The sequence below is a fragment of the Ruditapes philippinarum genome, unplaced genomic scaffold, assembly GCF_026571515.1.
Source record: "Ruditapes philippinarum isolate M1 unplaced genomic scaffold, ASM2657151v2 ctg6442_1_1_1_1, whole genome shotgun sequence".
In the NCBI taxonomy this organism is placed as follows: domain Eukaryota; kingdom Metazoa; phylum Mollusca; class Bivalvia; order Venerida; family Veneridae; genus Ruditapes; species Ruditapes philippinarum.
In genome coordinates, this window is record NW_026860920.1 from 109638 (window position 1) to 129992 (window position 20355).

A 20355-nucleotide genomic window follows, 5' to 3' on the forward strand; every position below is an offset into this window, starting at 1 on the left:
CGTCTCAGGAAATGCCGGAAGCTTTACATGCATGCCTATTAAAAAAAGAAAAACTTAGTGGTTTGCGGCTTTGTTGTATGCATCTTTTGTTATACCTATGCAATTAGATTTAATGCATAACATTTGTTAATTCATGGTATACAGTTAATGGATTTCAATATCTTTATTAACCAACTTACAGCTTTTTAAGGACATTTTGACTTTTCATTCATGGATTAACTTCTTAAAGTAAAAAAGCACAAGTTATGAATATCAAGTACAAATTTAAAGCATTATTTTGTCACTAAATTAATGAACGTGATTTTAATAAGTTATCCAATGGTTTATGCTTACAATATACACTATCTTCAAACAATAGCAAAGTATGATGCAACAAATAATTTTCTCAATCACTATTGAATACAATTATACTTCTAACATTTTCCAAATTACATGTAGTTATTGTTGAACACAAAATAAAAAGTGGGGATGAAGTGTTTCAATCAAATTTCTTAAAATGAGGGTGAACTATCTAAGTGGTTAAGTGTCTGCAAAAAAATGGCCTAGGGTGAACTGTCTGAGGGGTGAACAGCCTGTAAATCGTTCGAATTCGTGATGATTTCCTTCTCCATATTGGCTTTCCGGCGTTTAAAAATAGAAACAGAATCAAAATTATGAAAGCTCGCCGGTAATTGGCTGTTTGAAAGATCTCGAGAATTGACTCCGTATTTGGTGATGGTCAGATCTAAATAAATAACGTTATTTACAGCTGATTTAAATCAGATTGGGTGCATATATGACCATTTAAACTGGAGATACGAAAAATTACTCTTTAATAAAGCCTGGTTATATCAAATTGATAAGGTAACAGATGACAACACATTTGATTTTCACTGTCATATCTACACAAATACAAGTAAACTCCATATGGTCGAACTCGGATTGCTCGAATAACTTCATTTGCGCGGAGTAGTCTCCTGCAAAATCATATCCTTTTATAATGTTCATGGTGTGTACGAATAAATTTCAAAATTATAGACAATTTAAGATTGTGTCCAAAATTTATATCTAGAGCATATATGGTGAAGTAGTCCAAACAGCCAAGGTAGATCTTTCAAATTTTATTGGTTGTTATTTAGACCTGCGTAAGTGTGAGATGTCCCTCCTTCTCCACGTGTAAGACTCTCATACTGTGATTGGCTGAAATCAGTGATATGAATAAATAATTTAAAAACGCCAGGGTTCTAACATAAGACGCGAAATGTTATAAATGTTTTAATTATTAAAGAAATTAAGATAAAAATAATTTCGTGACAAATATGTTATTTGTATGTAAATTCCTTATTCTAATTATTTACTAAAACATTATTGACAACAGTGTTTACTATAGTTTGAAATTCATGATTTAGTTCATTACCTGTCTTGTACTGCGCTTGAATTCGCTGAAGCTGAAGCAGAATACAAAATAACATAAATATGGGACACTTGTTTATTAAATATGTGACAAGGGAAAATGCAATGCTAATTTGTATACATTAAAAATATTGGATTTCACATGGTTTATGTTGAAATAAATCAAATTACCTTTAATGAATTTAGAAATGATGCATGCATATAACTACGAGGTATGTTCAAAAAGTTCGTGAATTTTTGCTGTCATTTAATTAATTTAATTAAAATAATATTTTATTTCATTTATCAGGATATATGCGTATTTACAATTAATAATTTTTATTTGTATTACGTGTATTTACCCTGGTCTGTTTTATAATTAATGCTAGCCGGTGTTCAGTAGATTTACCGTATAAAATAATTGTCAGTTGATAAAATATTTTTCTTTATCATTGATAATTATATTATTAAAAGATCGGACGAGGGCGGTTTCAAATTGATACTATAAATCAACAATTGAATTAACTTAATAACACTGTCTGTTAAGTGTCGAAATTACTCAAAAATATCGATAAAGAGCGGAAAGTATGCGGCACTCGGACCTTAATACGGAGAAAGGAGCAAAAAGGTTACCACTTTATATCTCGGGTCATCATCACAAACAGAAAAATGGTTTTGGTATATGATCCGCAGATATTAAACACTGAAAAGAGTACATTCAGAAACAATGACGCTGGTAAAATGTTTCATTTATATTGCGACGTCACGAACGTCATTTTGTTTCATCATCAGCGTGCGCCGGATTTAGCACCCTTTGTGAATTGTAACTGTCACAGAATTATTATTTGTAAACATATTGTATTGATTTTTTCACTGTTTATTAAGGACATATTTTCATATATGTCTCTTGTAAAATCATATACGCAAATTAAAAGATGTGAACAGTAGAACCGGAGTCCACGAACTTTTTGAACAGCCCTCGTATATTGCTAGATGACTTTCAGGAACAAATAACAATGACCAAGTTTAATATTCCAGAATTTTACCGATATGATAACAATAAATAATAGCAAAGAATTCCCCAGGCGCTTTTAGCGCATCGGCGCCGATGCGCTAAAATTTCAGAACAAGAAATCCCGATGCGCTTAAAATTATCATAGCGCTTTAAAAAATGACCGATATCCCTTTCTTCTGTGTCTATAAGTAACCCCAATTAGCCAAATAAACAAGCCAATATACATGTCCTGTGTAGATAATTACCCGAGGCGTATACACAACCCGATACACTGATTGCCTTTATACTGTGTGACGTCACATACACCTGTCATCGATGTCTGCAGACGACTGTTCGTGCACTTTTATGTGTTGTCAATTACCGTGTATTGAGATGGGTGCAATTTAACCGCGGCATGTGTGATATTTACATGTTTCAGGTAGGTGTAATAACTTTTATTGCTTTGATAATATAATTGGCATTAATTGACATGCGATATAACAGTTTGATATTTAGGGGTGAATGGGTTAATTGTCTTGATAGAAGCGTAATGTTCAATTTCATCTTTCACTTTCTTATGATCGTTACGTCTAAACAGTAGTATACTGTAGTATTAAGATTTCAAAAAATAATATGTCTAACAATAAGGGAAGCCTAGTTCACTATCAATTTTAAGAGGTTTTTTTGTGAGCAATGTCGTTGAAACTGTCTCAGGATCATTTTGCTTTTTTTTTTCTTTTTTTACTCTTGGATTAAACTGCATAGATATTCAGAAATAAATTTGGTTGATGGCTACGTTAACATTGAAAACATTTACGACTGTTCATTATCAACTTGCAAATGAGTGAAAACAACAACAAAAACTTTACATCAACAATCCCACTTAGTGACAGCCAATTGGTCATTTTCTTTTTTAATTAAACATATCTTGTAATCTGTGTCTGTTCAGTGAATCCCCAAAATGAAAAAAATATTAACTTTGCAGGCCCTCTTTAATCGAGCTTTGTGAAGTGCAATCTACTGTCCTACCCCTTAGCATTGGTTTGTCAGAACATACAGGAGCTGGCCAGGCACTTTGGTGTAGATATGGAGCAGTGCCGCAGCCATTGGCACCAGGTACGTGCCAGTCTAGAGGGGACTGATCAGTCAGCCGACCAGACCATGACCTGGATTACTGGCAATCTTTCTACCAGTCATCCAGTTCTTTACAGAATTGCTGCTGTGAGTCTCCTCCTCCCAACCTCTACTGCAGGTAAGCATTATTAAATTCATTCATTCTTGAACATTAATGAAATTCCAATGACAGTTGCAGATGTGTAACACTTTGCTAGAAGTTTTCAACATTTCAAATATAATTTTTTTTTACTTAGTTAAGTTTAAATAGGCTTGAAGTTTTAAATTTTCAAATATTCACATCAAAACAACAATATAAATAAAAGACATGAGGTTAACATAAATGATTACTTTCATTTATTCATTTCAGATTTTGAGCGAGGATTCAGCTGCCTGAAGAGAGAGTTAAGACTGAAAATAGGAATTGTTCTCTGTTAAAGTTCTGAACTATCTTCTTGCCGTCTCCCTTTAAGGACCCCCATTAGAATCTTTCAACTTTGAGAAGGCAGTCAAGGCATGGAAGGACAACAAACCTAGAAGACAGGCCCACTTTTAATGATGTTAATGAAGAAAAAACAACTGAAATATACTCATTTAAATGGGACACACACATACATATAAATGTTGATCACATGTTGTGAACTTGTGTTTATATATAATTGTTTATTTATTTGAATTGTTGGAAATGGAAAAAGTAAATAATAAAAATTAAGAAAATGTTTATCAAGTGAAAAGCTTTCATTATTTGTTTTAAAACAGCCCACAGCAGTATCTTGACACCTTAAATGGCAAAAATTTTCGACACGCGGTATGGGGTCAAGACCCCCTCCCGCACCCACCCCCGTCTTATTAAAAAATGTAGCGCTTAAAAAAAATCCTGGGGAATTCCCTGTAATAGTTTATGCAAAAGTATTCCAATATCAACTGTTGACCCATTATCATTATGACAGTCAATTGATTGAAATATATAGGCAATTAAGCTAATGTTGACAATGAAAATATGAAAAAATGTCACTTTAGATAAATTGTTCACGTTTAAATTGATTAAACATTCAACTATACACATTGGAATACATATTAAGTATCATTTGTCTAAATAAAGTCATAATATACAAGTATGTGATATTATAAACAGGCATGACATTTATTAAATGTGTTAAATATTAAAGTTTGCAATTCATCTCATATGGAAGGTTGAAGACTGGTTTATGAACCTTCTCAAGTAAATAAACAATTTTAATTTTTTGTTTAGGAAATAGATATCAATTCTGAGTGCATTGTTGTAGAATAATGCACGGTTTGAGTTCAAATGCGTAGTAATATTATCACGAAGGCCGATAGGCCTGAGTGATTAATTACAAAGCATTTGAACGAAAAACGTGCATTATTATACAATAATGCACGAAGAATTAATATCTATTTCCATTGTAACACGTCAAGAAAAAATATAATTATTATTATAAAGTTGGACTTTATGTTTGGCGGTTAAATTTGTTTTCGCCTCAGAGTTGCCAATAGAAACATTCTTTAAAGGCCGTTCCAGTGGGTTGAAAAAAACTGTCGTTAAATCTACCGTGTGTAGAAACATTTTGGGAATAACGAATTTTGAAAACGTTGATAAAACTTTATTTGTTTTTTTTTATTTCAGTCTATAATTTTCCAAGCGAAATACAAATTATTAAAAGTGAAATAAATGTAAAACTTAACTCGTCTGCGACGTTAAAATAGCGTACTTGATTTTGATTGTTTTGCACGTGCTGTTTGGCGCTACATTGTGACGTCACGTAAACAACACTTTAAACGTCTGTACAGCGTTAACGACTGAATTAAAGATATTGGTGTTCGGATTTATTTTCTTAGTTAGACCATTTTCTTTCATTCTAGATAGTTTTCACAACAAAATTCGACAAAAAATTGTTTTTATTTACCAGATTTTTCAAACAAAATGGCGCCCTCAATTTGAAAATATACAGGGAGATAATAAGAATGGCGAGTGCATTGTTGCAGAATAATGCACGCTTCGGGCCTTCTTTGTTTAAATAGAAAAAATTCCGATAGTGTTAGAATGATTAATCGATAAAAAATAATAAAGAATAAAAGAATTCTGGAAGACTGAACAGACTTACTATACTTAGAATGAAACAGCTATTTTATTATTATATCTACTAAGCAACCCTGGTCAGAAGTAGTATCTGTAGAAAATCAAGATAACTCTATAGATTTGTTCACTGATAAATGTTTGTCTGTCCTTGAAAAACATGCAGCAACCAGGGAAAAAACGAGTAAAGAAGGTCACCCAACCAAATTGGATCAATAAAAACATCATCGATGCTATTAAAACAAAACACCAGTTTCATAGAGTTAATGACACATATAATTACAACATATGGAAACAACACGTTAAGTCGCTCATATATGATTCTAAGCGACAATATTATAATGATACTATCAATCAAAACAAACACAACCCAAAGAAATTATGGACTGGTAATGAATAATATGGTTACAAATCCAAGGTTCAAACACATTTTATTGATGATGATGATGGCAACCCTGTTACTGACCCTTTTATCACTGCAAATTTATTCAACAGACAATTTGCGAATCTCCACCAATCCCATCAGATCATTAATCAGACTGGTTATGAAAATCCTGAGCTTGTTGAACTAAATGCATCTAAACTTTAGCATATACCCCCTTTCAAAATACCTAAAATAGTGCTCACTTATTTGTTGAACCAATTAAAATCGATTGATATTACAAAGTCTTGTGGGTCAGATGGTATCAGTGCAAGGTTTCTAAAGTTATCGACCCACATTATTGCTCCTATATTTACCACTATATTCAGTAATAGCATTCTAAACACTACAATTCCTAAATCATTCAAAAATGCCAAAGTCATTCTTATACATAAAAAAGGTTCTAAAAATGATAAAAGAAATTATAGGCCAATTTCCATACTTCCCTTGATATCACTTATTCTTGAACGTCATGTCATATTTAAAGCAATACCTTGAGAAATATCAACTTCTTTACCAACGTCAGTCTGGACTCAGGTCAAATCATTCATGTCAAACTGTATTGATTAGAATTATTGATGATTGGCTATTGACAAAAATGAAATAGTTGGTTCAATTGTCCTTGATCTCTCTAAAGCTTTTGACTATGTGGATCACTCTATTATTATTGAAAAGCTTTTAATGTATAACCTAGATTTGGTTTTCCTCCTATATAGATTGCAAAACTCAACAAACTACATATCCGGTTTATATTCAGAGTCAAGTTCAGTAACTACTGGTGTTCCTCAGGGCTCAGTGCTAGGTCCTATACTGTTTTTAATCTATACCAATGACCTGCCTTTGTCTATGGAACAAACAGAAACTGATAATTTTGCTGATGACACCGCCCTTTCAACCTCTGATGTATCGCTTAACAGAGTAGTTGAATCTCTTACTCATGATCTTTTAAATGCCAACCAATGAGGTGATTTGAATCGCATGTCTATCAATGTTAACAAAACTAAGGTTATGTTTATTTCCTCAAAACACAAGCAAAATTATATTCATGAAAGTAATGATCCTTGTATTTCATATAAAACAGAACAAATTTTTTTGTAGCTCTGAAGAAAAATTATTGGGTATTACAATTAACAGCACCTTGTCTTGGCAAAGCCATATTGATAATGCTATTAAAAATGTAACTAATTGTTACATTTTTATCACGTATAAAATTATTCATATCTATACCTGTACGTGCAATGTTTTACCATATCTTACCACATCTTGATTATTGTTGCATAATTTACGGTTACTGTACGTCTTTTCTAGAAGATAAACTCATTAAGTTCCAAAAGAGAGCTGCAAGACTAATTCAAGACAAAGATTATGACACTCCATCTGCTGAACATTTTTCGGAACTCCGCTGGATGACATTTTTACAGAGGGTTGTTTTTCAAAAAGCTATTATGATGTTTAAAATAATGAATAATCAGGCGCCTTCCTATTAATTGAATAATTTCATTTTATCGTCAGATGTTCATACTCGCTTTTTGCGTTCAATGTCTGATTTTCAACTTAATACGCCTAGTCCAAATACTGAACAATTTCGTAAGTCTTTTGTTTATTCTGGATCTTGTATTTGGAAGGCCTTCCTGATTTTATTAAGTCTGCTACATCTGTGAACAATTTTAAAACTTTATACTTGAGGTATTATCACACATTGATGTATACAAATTAATAATCTCCTGTATGTTTTAACATTTATGTCTTTTAATAGTTAATAATATGTTAAATTTATATTGTTCCTTGTTGAGGGCCTCATGGAAGATTGATATGTTTGTTCAAATGAGTTCTCTCGTTAAATAAAGTCTTTATAATAATTATTATTATTTATTTAGCGAAAGTAAAATGCTAAATAAAATAACATAATATAAAACCCGGCAACTTAAGCTTGATAAGTAGCGAAAAGTGAGGTCTCTTATTTGTCTTTTCATTATCATGTTAGAATTGAAATGACAACGAACTTGTTTGTGCTTATCTGTATATGACTTTCTGTCGCTTTGATGCGGACATTTTAAGACCTCCAGTTAACTGTCTTCGTGATCAATTACGACGCATCAAAACGACAGATAGGTCGTAAAAAACCTAAAGATACCTCTCAGACCGATATTGTTTCTTAAATATATATATAAATGTCAAATTCCATGTGGCATGATAACAATAATGGACCAGTAAAATATACAGATTAATTCAAAACTTCATGTGACATGATATCAATAACGGACCCGTAAAATACACAACTTAATGCCAAAATCCAGGTGACATGATATCAACAATGGACCAGTAAAATATATAGAATTATGCCACAATCCATGTGACATGATATCAGTAATAGACCAGTAAAATATAGAGAATAATGCCACAATCCTTATGACATGATATCAATAATTGACAAGTAAAATAACAGATTAATGCCAAAGTCCACGTGACATGATATCAATAATGGACCACTAAAATATTCAGTTAAGTGCAAAAATCCATGCTATTAATTTAGCAATAACTATCAATGAAATAGTTCGCAATGTAAATAAGAAAACAATTGTAATACCGTCAAGGGAATCATAGGTTATCCTGCTTTCAGTATCTATTCTATTTTGAAGTTGTTCGTAGGTATTCCTAAAAAAATATTAGAAGATTTTGTAATGTGGTATTGCAAATTCGGCTAGGTTTAATATTATTCATCTTTTTATTACACTAATAATAATTATCATTTTGTAACAATTTGTTTATGTGTGAAATATGTATGTAATTCATCTTAATTATCTTTCATCATTAAGTGTATTTAATAATTAAGTATATTTAGATGTAAGTGGAAAAAAAACATTGAAAAAAAACAACAACAAAAAACAAAAAAGAAACAAACAATATCAAAAAAGAAACAAACATTATCATCTATCTTAAAAAAAATAAAATCGATAAATGATGGCTACTCACGGTGAAAGTGACGGAACATTTAATTCTGTTTCTCGTGTTGGCTGATGTTGATTTTGACTCTTCGGACCTGTTTTTAAAAAAATGGGTTATCAGTTTTTCTCATTTCTAAAACAAAATCTGGACTGTTTTATGAGCGTCAAAAACACAGATTTCGGTGTCATTAGTCTATTATTTTATCGAATATCTAGTTCACATCACGACCTTTCAAATACATTTTAACTTTTTAAAGTAAAATTCGAAAATCATAAATTGATATTTAACAAGTTAATTAAAAGTACCTGTTAATGTTCGTTTTCTATTTAAAATAACCAATGTGAAAACCACGCCAATAAGAACACCAACAATTAGTGAGGTAATGACAATCGCGGCGATAACTGCTGCTGATATACTTATCTCGTTCCCATCTGCAATAACAATTGTATACACTTATTTCATGGGTGTTTGTGGAACGGTTGCCCCGAGGTATCAGGGATCACATTTTGAATGTTGCAAATGGCATCCCTGATACCGAGGACACCAAACAACCATGCAATAATTATTTTATTTACTAAAACTTTGCAATCAAAAAAAAACAATTTATACTGTAACAACATACTAATAGCATTTTTACAACTGTTGTAATTTCCTACAGACGAACAACTACCGTACATTAAGCTGAGCGACGTTTGATAACAGAAATACCCTAAGACGTCGACAGGGGTGAAGCAGTAAAATAATATTGGCAGGTCAACAGTTCATTCATCATTGCGCATGTACAGAATTTCAGCGTTCATTTAAACAGTTGTAAATTTATAGAAGGGCATAAGGTCATAACACTATATAAGTCTCTTAACATACGTAGTACGCAGAGAGTTTATGAGGTAGATATTATTCTTACTTATTTACTAAGAAATGATACCTAAACTATGTTAAGCTATACCTAATTTAATGCTATTATAACAGCTATAATTGGTAAAATGTTGTTTTCTTAATTTTATGATTGACTAACAAAAGAGTAATGTTTCTGTTTTTAAACTCACATGATTTATACGCTAACAGTATAAAATGTTCTTGAAGAAAATATTATGTTCCTATTTTAAGCAATGATTTTGTACACGTGACATAAGCCAGTAAGGAAATATACTTACATATTTTCTTTTATACATGTATTTTGTTATTGTTCTTTTCATATTTTTTTTAACAGCAGGTAGCATATATAGCAAAGAGAAACGCATGCATTGAGAATTTATACAATGAGGATTCAAAGTCCTTTATTCGTGATAATTATTGTTGGTTGTTAAGATATATGGGGTCATTTTAACTGCTGAGATACATATCAGAAAGTTCCTGAAAGAATTTGCAGCTGCAAATCTACAATAGGAGAGCATTGAAGTTATTGTTTTACCTGTTGTAATCATAGTATTACCTGAATCTTCACTACATGGGTTATCTGTAAAAGAAAAGGTAGACTTAAATCTATGAATTATATATAAAACAGATGTACTGATTTTCAAATAAAAACCTTATTTGTTTTTGTGCATACTTATACTTTTATTAATGCTATCCTTTGGCTTGTAATTATTCTAAAGGTTGTTAGATAAGAGGTCTGTGATTGGTTAATATATCTGTTATATTGAATCCTGAAGATGCTGTTCAACTTCAATTTTTATCGAAACTTACATATAAAAATTTGAAGGTATTCAAAATAGTCTTCATTACGTAATGAGTAACGGACCTTTGATAGAGTCATAGGAGCTTTTTGGTCTATTTTCACATCTTTGTAGAATCCAACTAATCATACAAAAGGATGTTTCATATCTGCGGATGTTTCTAAATTCAAATTTTCACTATTTCATGTTTAAATGTTGAATTCTGCTTAAGCCGGTGTTAGGGGGTGTGGACGGTAAATTGCACTTTCCAGTACCGTCCATGAACAGGCTCAATCAAACCGAGCCTGCAACATTTTCAATTTTGTCGAGTTGGGCTTTCTTTATGGATTCTGTATTTATCTATCTTTTAATCCTTTTGTGCATGGGTAACAGCAAGTGATGTGCGTTATACGTCACGTTATAGAGTACTTAAAACTTGTTAACAACTGAAAAAGGGTAAAAGAGATTTACCAATGTGGTGCAAAAACAAATGATACGATTTACTTAAGATTTCATAGTAGTTGAATGTGGATAAAATGTCAAGACGTTTAATATCTTTTACGCTTCTTAAAGTGACCTTTCCAAACCGCTTTAAAAACACAGATATATAAATCCTATAAACAATTTTAAAATTTAATTTATATTCATGTACATTGTATGTTTTCATATTGAATTCATTCCGAAAATATTTTCAGAAAAGCTGACTATTTTGAATGTCAATGATCACATAAATTGTACAAATATGACAATTATTCATAGGTTTATAAATGACAAGTTAAAATTAAAACGACTTTCTTTTGTTTAGCACTGACAATATATCTTACGTATCAGGTCATAATATTATCTTTTATACACAATTTATCTATGTGATAGATAACTTACACACTTCAGTATAAAATCTCGGATTGTTTTCTGAGATATACGAGTTTCCATATGGATCTCCGCTAACTGTAACATAACACTCAAATGCCAGATTGTTATCCCTATTTGCATCAGCTGATGTTGTGTTGTATCTAATTGAAGCTACTCGTATATATCCACACTGATTGTCACTGATTGCAGAGCCCTCATCAAATGTACCTTGTGATGGTTGATATCCAATAAATTCATCATTTTGGGAAGTTTCAGATGTTCTATGCCATCGAATCATTGTTTGTGAAGAGCTTCCTATATTAGCAGTACATGTGAATTCCAACTCATCTCCTACGTAAGCAGTGGCCATGTCAGACGGTGACATTCCTTGTACAATGCAACCATTCTTCCTTGCAACTAATGATGTAACTTGTGGTTTAACTGTAAGGATTAATGCACATATTACAAAGTTTAAAAGCATTTTATCCTTAGGCCTACATCCCATATACTACATTTGTACATCACATTACAAACGACATTAAATCACGATCTATATTTTTAATTTATATTTTATGTTCTTATTTTTAGAAACTTATGTCAGAAACTCACAATACTTACTTTGCACCCCGTAATTAAATCTCATGTTGGGGGACAAAGAATCACCAAGATTGCAAACCGTAATATAATTAGATTTCTGATATATTCATTGTTTAACACTCATCTTGTAATCAGATTTTTAACATGTTTACTCCATCCATAATTACCTGTAGCGCGGGCTTCTTGGTGTTAAACAAAAATAATTATTTAAATCAAATCTAAATTAGAATCCTCCTTATGTAAGTCCTTTGAAGTCATAGATTTAAAAATTTAACCCAAATGATCCAATTAGAATTAATGATTTTTATGATTATTATATAATCTATAAATAGCTTTGAAATGCCTTTCCCTGATTGGCTAACAAGCAACTTTTTGTAAAAAATAACAGGTCAGTATCAGAGTATATTCACTTTTTTTTCCCTAAAAATAGATTTTCAGATTATATTCACCGGTTTTTCTTCTAAAAATAGATTTTCTGGAAATCCCTAAAAACGCGAGACTTTGACATGACGTCACGCCAAGTTTGTTGTTATTATTCTGGAAAAAAAAAACGTTGAGTGGGGTGTACATAAGAGTCAAATTAGTCTATTTTAGTTACCTTTTTACATTTTTAAGAGCAATAGGGATCAGCATGCCAATGGAAATGACCAAATTATGAAAACAGAAGACAAGCTAAAAAATAATGATTTCCGTCGTATGCAATGGCAGATGTGATAAGCCATATAAAAGATATTTATAAATTATATAATAAAACAGATATGTACTTTTTAGCTGTTGAATATGATGTGGCTATCGCCTCGGTCAATATTAATTTTTTCAGTACATATCACATCATATTCAGCAGCTAAAAAGTCCATATTTGTATAATATTCAACGGCCGCTTTCAAATAGCTATCGGGGTAGCTAGTTGATTTGAAATGTAACATTCACATGTTACTATGCAATTCAGGATTGCAATGCAATTCACTGCTGCTGTGGAGACCAATGGTTGAGAAGGGAATATTACAAAATTACGAAACTAAGGTTTAGAAATTTGTTCAAGATAGTTTCAATATGTAAATTCCTTATTGATTATTCTATAGAATATATATTTGCTAGAGTTAAGTTTAAGGGAATACTGATCATTTAGAAAAAATATATTTAAGTTTCTGCCTTATTGCGAGTTTAAATATCTTATTCTCACTATAATTTTGTGTATACCATATATTTATAAGACCTCATTTTATAAAAGAATGTCTTAGATGTGCAATCAAAGAATCTTGTTTTCACATAAGATATTCATTTTATTTGACAGATTATACATGTATAATAATATCGATAATATCGTATAGAAGAATTGACAGTTTATTTTGTTGATGACCAAAATCGTGATTTTTGAATAAGAACATTGCTATTGTTTCATTTAATCCAATAGATAACGGCAGTTGGATTGTAATCCATTTTTTCAGCCCCGTTAAAATAAGAATTGGTTAAATTGTCTAAAAGATGTATTTACAAAGTCGCCATTTAATACATCAATCTTCATAAATGTAAAAACGTGGGGTTTTCAACCGATTCAAATAAAATAACTCTATAGTCAGTGTAGAGTAATATGGATATCTTTGCATTGAAAGGTACTTTAATTTAGTAACTTCTGTAAAGTTACTGCGCAGTTTAATCAAAATGTACAGAGTAGTTGAAAAGGAAGGAGATTGCTTAAATTTTTAGCTCTGACCTTATCAGACCAAATAACATTTATAATAAGCAAATTTTGTAAAGAACCAAAGGATCTTTCCTGAATAGTAATCAATCGGTTTAGGAGGATACGTTGTTAACATAAAGATGATAACGACGGACGCCAAACACAAGATGATCAAAAACGCTAACCTTGGAAGCTAAAAGTATATCATGATAATAAAACCGAGGTTACATTATATCAATATACATATATATGGTATTCATTTAACCTTAATATAGTTGGCGCCTGTCAATAACTGATATTTAAGCTCAGTCACGAACTTTTTTGAAAGGCAAATAGATATATTAGACAAGCAGGCTAGAAAACTTTTGCCAGACCTAACATGAACCTGTCGACTGAAATAAAAAAGGTACATAATTCTGCAGAAGAAGTAGCTTTTTATCGACATTATTTACTATGATATATTGTGAATCAATCAGTTGCTAGATAAAAACTTTTTCCAAGCGTACAATAATTATTGTTAAACCGCAACCAACTCATCTACGTGCAATCCGTAAGCGGGCGTGTTTATAAATTTAATCAATATGTTACAGGGTGAGAAAATGTGCAGCCTGACCGGGACTCAAACCCCGACCCTTCCGAATACCGTACCGCGGCTCTGCCGACTGAGCTATCCGGCCGCTTACACATCTTCTCCCTAAATAGTGGACAGTTCTGAACCGTGACATACTCCCATGCTATATTTAAATTCGTCCTCGAATTTCGCAGAGTTAAAGAGCAATGTAAATTCTGAGCTACATTCAGTCAAGGCCCCACGTTGGGCGCCAAATGTCACAGGGTAAGTAAAATGTGCAGCCTGACCGGGACTCGAAACCGGATCCTCGGGCTCTTCCGACTGAGCTATCCGGCGGCTTACACATCTTCTCCCCTAAATAGTGAACAGTTCTGAACCGTGACAAATACTTACAAAATAAAACGTTGCAACGTTTTAAAATTACAGCATGATAAACATTTTAAATACTTTAAGTATAATTTGATTTTTTACGTCGTACAAGACATGTATTCATCATCTAGTGCCATTTAAGCACAAGCCTCTGGTGAAATTTTATTTTTCGATTACATTTTATTTGAAAAACGCTCAAAATACATTGCGTGGAATAGTAGCTTTAATGCATTTAATTTAATACATATACCAGATTTAATAACTCTGTGTAATGTTATCTGTATTTACTCACCATATATCACATTTCAAAAACCAATAAATTATGAAAACAAAGATCAACAAGGGCATATAAAACTGCATATTCAAAAAATATCCCTTATTATTTATTGGTCATAGTTTATTATCAAAAAGAATTATGTAAGGCATATACATTGCGTTGAACTAAAATTTTCAAATTACTTATTCATTATACATTTAGACGCATTTTTTATATTAGGGTACGCGATTCAACATGAAACAAGCGTGAAACCTTGCAATAAGAAAATTTTGCATACTGTCAGACATTTAAAATTAAATGTATCTGATAGCTTTTTATCCTCAAGCCTGCGTAAGGGCTTTATGTTTAAAATATAAAATTAGGTACTTCCCTTGACGCAGAAAGTCCTTATGATTTAATAATAAATACACAATTTTAAATATATAAACCAAATATGTCTTTGACTTTGTAAATAATGAGTAAACGCAGGTATTTTGTACCGTTAATTAGATCCGAATGAATTGGTGGTGTAAAACCTATCAACGAAATTTTCCGAGTTTTTCCGAATATCTTTCCGCTATGTTCATTAATCTCTATTCAGAGTTGCTGTTTTTACGTTATTTAAACGTGATGATTTATTAAAATTGATTTTAAAAAGTAATCACTTTATATAAATAATCGTTAGTCCATTCCTTATTAATGATTATCATAATTATTTTCTGAATTCAACATCATACTTCTAACGGAAATGTAATTTAGGACAACATATAGAATGTGTGGGCGCTTTTCTTACATATTTTCTTTTCAAAGGAACTCCACTGAGGTTTATAAGCATAAAAAATATTTTTTTAATTGTTCACATACATAAACATGAGCACTTAAAACAGAAATATAAATAAAATATAACCAAGAAATGTACAAGAAATACATTGAAAATCATATATTTGTGCTATTCTCAGTCCGATTTGAGTGAAAAGCGTTTAAACGCTTTTCAATTTTGGGTCATTTTTCACTATTATAATAATTATTCTGGAAAAACGGGGCGAGCTAATGATCTGAAATTTTAAATATCTTTATATAAATAATCGTTACTCCATTCCTTATTAATGATTATCATGATTATTTACTGAATTCAACATCATACTTCCAACGGAAATGTAATTTAGGACAAAATATAGAATGTGTGGGCGCTTTTCTTACATATTTTCTTTCGGAAATCTAAATATAGCTCAAATATAAAACCAGTCCAAGTTTTTAAAAAATGCGGCCATTAGCTTACTCAAACATGTTAGAATTTCATTTAGATGTATTAATTAATTTTGATGTGATTTCAATTTAACTTTTACAGGTCATCATACTTATAATCTAACAGGGCTACAGACTTACCGATGTGATATTTGCCTGTCATATCCGACGCCTATCACATAGTTTGCAGTCCCCTTGCTGATCATTACCTGTATGCATGCTTAGTGTCAATACAGTTCAATCACTTTACGGTTTCAATATGGCTCGAAATGGGAATTTTCATGTTAAATGTTTTTTTTTCGTTTTTTTTTTCAAAGTGCAAAAATTAAGTTCAATCTGAAATGTTGAAAGAAATTGATTAGCATAATTTTCATATTATGATAAATGCTTATGCCGAATTTCATCACAAGAGTTAAGATAAGCCACTCGTAAAGTATTGTAATAGTGGTAAGATTCTATGAGAACCAATGCTCTACACAGAGACCAAACGATCACAAAATAGTAAGAGGAATGAATTCCCAGGGCATAAGCGTCACTTTAAGATTTTGGACTAAACAGCAACAATAACTAATCAATACCTTTTCAATTAATGATTTTATTATTTAAGAAGTATACTAATTAAATAGTATTTATTTATTATTAAGCACAACTCTACTTATCATTTAATTTAGATTATTTATATCAGATATTTTGTATGAGGTTGATAAAAGTTAACATTAAACGATTGTTAATATCTTAAAACAAAGTGATCCCTCTGAGGCATTAAAACAAAATTACATGAAAATTGCAGACTCGGTTTGATTGAGTCCACTTTAGTGTTTCAAGGCTTAACCTTGTAGTACTGATCAGAGTAGATAAATACCTAAAATAACTAACAATGCCAAATCCAGCTTTTTATTTATATCATTCATTAATCACAGGAAAAATTTGAACTATAATAGTGTATATATACCATTCAATAAGAATATAGAGAATAACTCATATAACTAGAATGATCTTTGTTTTCATTCTTAATATATCTTTGTGTAAAGATACAAAGGTTTTTAACTCTCAGGGCGTATTTTGATGAAACTTTCTGAATCCGATCATTTTCGTATTCATTTATTATAATAACATGCAAAGTCTCAAGAAAATTTAGAAACTGATTCCAAGATTGATTTACTTAGAGGTACGAAGGTACGGACTGCCGAACGCTCAACATGACTTTATTACCCCATTTTGATTGTATTAAATAGGGATAACAGAGATCGAGACTTTGAAATTTATCGCCATTGCACAGAGTAATTACTGCATGTCCATTTTTACAGTGAAAATCAACTTTATTCGGCAGGATTGTTTCTGGTGCTGTACATGTACTTATGATTAAGTTATTTAAAGAATTTGTAGCCCAAGCAGAATTTCTTTTAATCATGACAACACAAGAAATAATACATCTTTATTCATTGAATTATAGCGGACTATCTGTTGTTCTGATCTGAATTTTCAAAATTATCAAAGGTAATACAGAGGTTGCTAGAACACATTATCAGAAAATCTGATTATTTATTTTGCAAAGAAGTCAATTTTGTTACGCCTGGGCAATAATTCGTGCATTGTCGGATACCCACGGTTGGTTAACATGTAACATAACGTAACATAACGTAGCATAACATAACATAACATAACATGTAATCAATGTTAATGGTTCGGCCGTGGGTATCCGACGATGTAATTCGTGTAACTGTTATAGAAGTCAATTAAACAATGCATTATCCTCAATCTAAACTCAAGTCTATGTCTTTTCACACTTTGTGATTCAAATGTGTTCCTATACAAGTCAAAGAGTGATCCCACCTCTCAACTAAGTTCAGGGCACTTTTACCAAGGGACATAATTTATTACATTATTACATTTTTTTTATACCAAAGTAATGCTACATACCAAAAGTTTAATATCTAAGCTCTGTCACATCATTTTAGGAATTCTTAAAAATAATTTCAAAGGAATAATTTCTAAGCTTACTTTTAAGGTTTATTGATATAAATCAGATTATGGGTCATTTGAACAATGTTTAATAACTTTTGTAGAGGGCCACCTAAGGATCACTCCTTTAAAGTCAACATTCACCATTAGTGTCAAGGAGATAATGGTGTTTAAAAAATTGTGGGTAATGAAGGAAAGCAGAAAGGAAGAAACTACATAAGGCTGATAGTCATCTATGTTGTACAAATGTGCATGCTTCTTTAATTAAATGAAATAAACTTACCATATGCTGTGAAAGTGGTATTTTTGGATAATGTTTGTTTCGTAGATTGTGAATTTGAAAAGTATGATAAATCACATTTAAATGTCTTGGCATCATCACACACTAACTTCTCTATTTTCATGTCTAATGTAAGATATGTGTTAGCAGGGGTTGTAGAATCCCATGATCCTCCAGCACCATAATCTTTGTCACTTGGTATAATAGCTGAATCTAATGTAGGGCTTTCATTAGTGGATATTCTCATAAATGCTAACCTCTGCCACTCATCATCATTATTCCCAGAGAGTGTGGGGGACCTTAATTGTTTTATCTGGATGCTGTATAAAGTTTCAACATCTGTTTCAGTGATGTTACATCTTAAAGTTAATGTTCCTGTACTTCCAAGTAAAACATTCTCCCTGCTTATTGTGAAGTCTATACCAGTGACTGAAAAAGGTTAATAAAGTATTAACAGAAATAAAATCTGTATTTTGAGTAACATTCTAAACCTTACATCAAACATTCTTCCAGATTACTACGTTTCTATTTACATTACTGATATTTTGTACAAGGTACACTTGTTTGCATTTGCACGGATTTAAAGCTAATCATTTATCTTAGATGAAAATGTTATTTTAAGACGGTTGATAAAAAGCATAATATAAAACATACAAGTTTTATTTGTTTGTTTGGATTTTTACGGCACGTAAACAAATAAATGGCCATATCGTGCCGAAAAAAAACACACAAAAAACATACAAGTACACATCAAAAAAGTCTAACCATAGTAATGGCCAAAATATCAAATAGCATTGACTAAGCAATTAAACCATTATTAAATAGTGATTTTAATTTGATAACAAAACTACTTACCCTTAAATAAAGTAAAAGCGACATAGAAAACAAAACATTTGAAAACGTCCGACATTTTTTTCCTGCTATTTAAATAACCTCCTTTCTTCTTTTTATGAATTCAACCTTTAAATGGAAAAGATAATACATAGATTAATGACGCTAACAGAAAGTAATGTTAGTGAAATAATTAAATCAGGATGAGCTAAATATACATGGCCTATGTACAATCTATGTAAAATACATTTATCACCAACTAGGTAGTGCATGAAATCTAGTTTTGAAAGAAAGTGTTTTTTCTTTAAATCATGCTTATTTGATATTTAATGAATCTTCAAGAAAAATATCATAATTATATTACTTGTGAATGAACGGTTTGACTGGTTTAGATGTGAATTTATCTATATTTATTCTACTACATAATTATTGAATTATTGTCGAAAGATACATACCAGTGTTATCAAATGAGTTGTAACGGGACACTGCGTTTATCTATTCATTCAATTTTAATTGGTTGCGTTTGATTGGGCAAAAATTGTTTCAAACTTGTGAAATTTTCAAAATAAATTCATTTGTTTATTATGGGATAAATATGATTTTAAACAGTGAATTCATAAAATATTAAAAAAAAAATAAATTACAACAGCATCTATGTGTAGTCATTTACTAAAATAAACTTTTGCAAGTATCATTCTATAAATATATAATCAACAACACGGTTACGATACACGTTACATGACCCACGGATGGCAGACAAATCAGTTATAACGTTTAATTTTTTTATGCCATCACAAAGTGAGGAGCATATAGCGTTGCACTTGACCGTCCGTCCGTACTCCCGTCCGGACGAGCAACAATTTTGATTTTAGGGGCTACATAACAGTAAAGAGAATAAAAGAGAACAATAGGTTCATTCCGTGATCAAAGGGTCTATGGGCTAGTAGCCCTTAAGTAAACAAAAAAAATTAAAGAAAATAGCCCCTAAACCCAAAATGTTGGTACGTCTGTCCGTACGTCCCGAAATCTTCTAAACGCAACTCCTCTTAAACCGGATGGCAGATTTTGCTTAAACTTCCAGGGATGAACAACCTTAATGTGTAGATGGCAGTA

At 31.3% G+C, this 20355-nt stretch overlaps 1 protein-coding gene across 1 annotated transcript; it reads right to left on the bottom strand.

The window, feature by feature from the left end:
* Positions 1-349: 349 nt before the first annotated feature.
* On the bottom strand, positions 350-19417 carry LOC132713924 (uncharacterized). The gene is made up of 9 exons (XM_060696629.1): positions 19267-19417; positions 18415-18840; positions 11481-11891; positions 10376-10399; positions 9249-9374; positions 8971-9037; positions 8585-8652; positions 1397-1427; positions 350-1179 (listed from the first exon to the last, which is right to left on the bottom strand). Exons 1-9 carry the CDS (start codon positions 19319-19321, stop codon positions 1101-1103), a joined length of 1287 nt encoding a protein of 428 aa, XP_060552612.1. The 5' UTR covers positions 19322-19417; the 3' UTR covers positions 350-1100.
* Between the last annotated feature and the right edge of the window lie 938 nt (positions 19418-20355).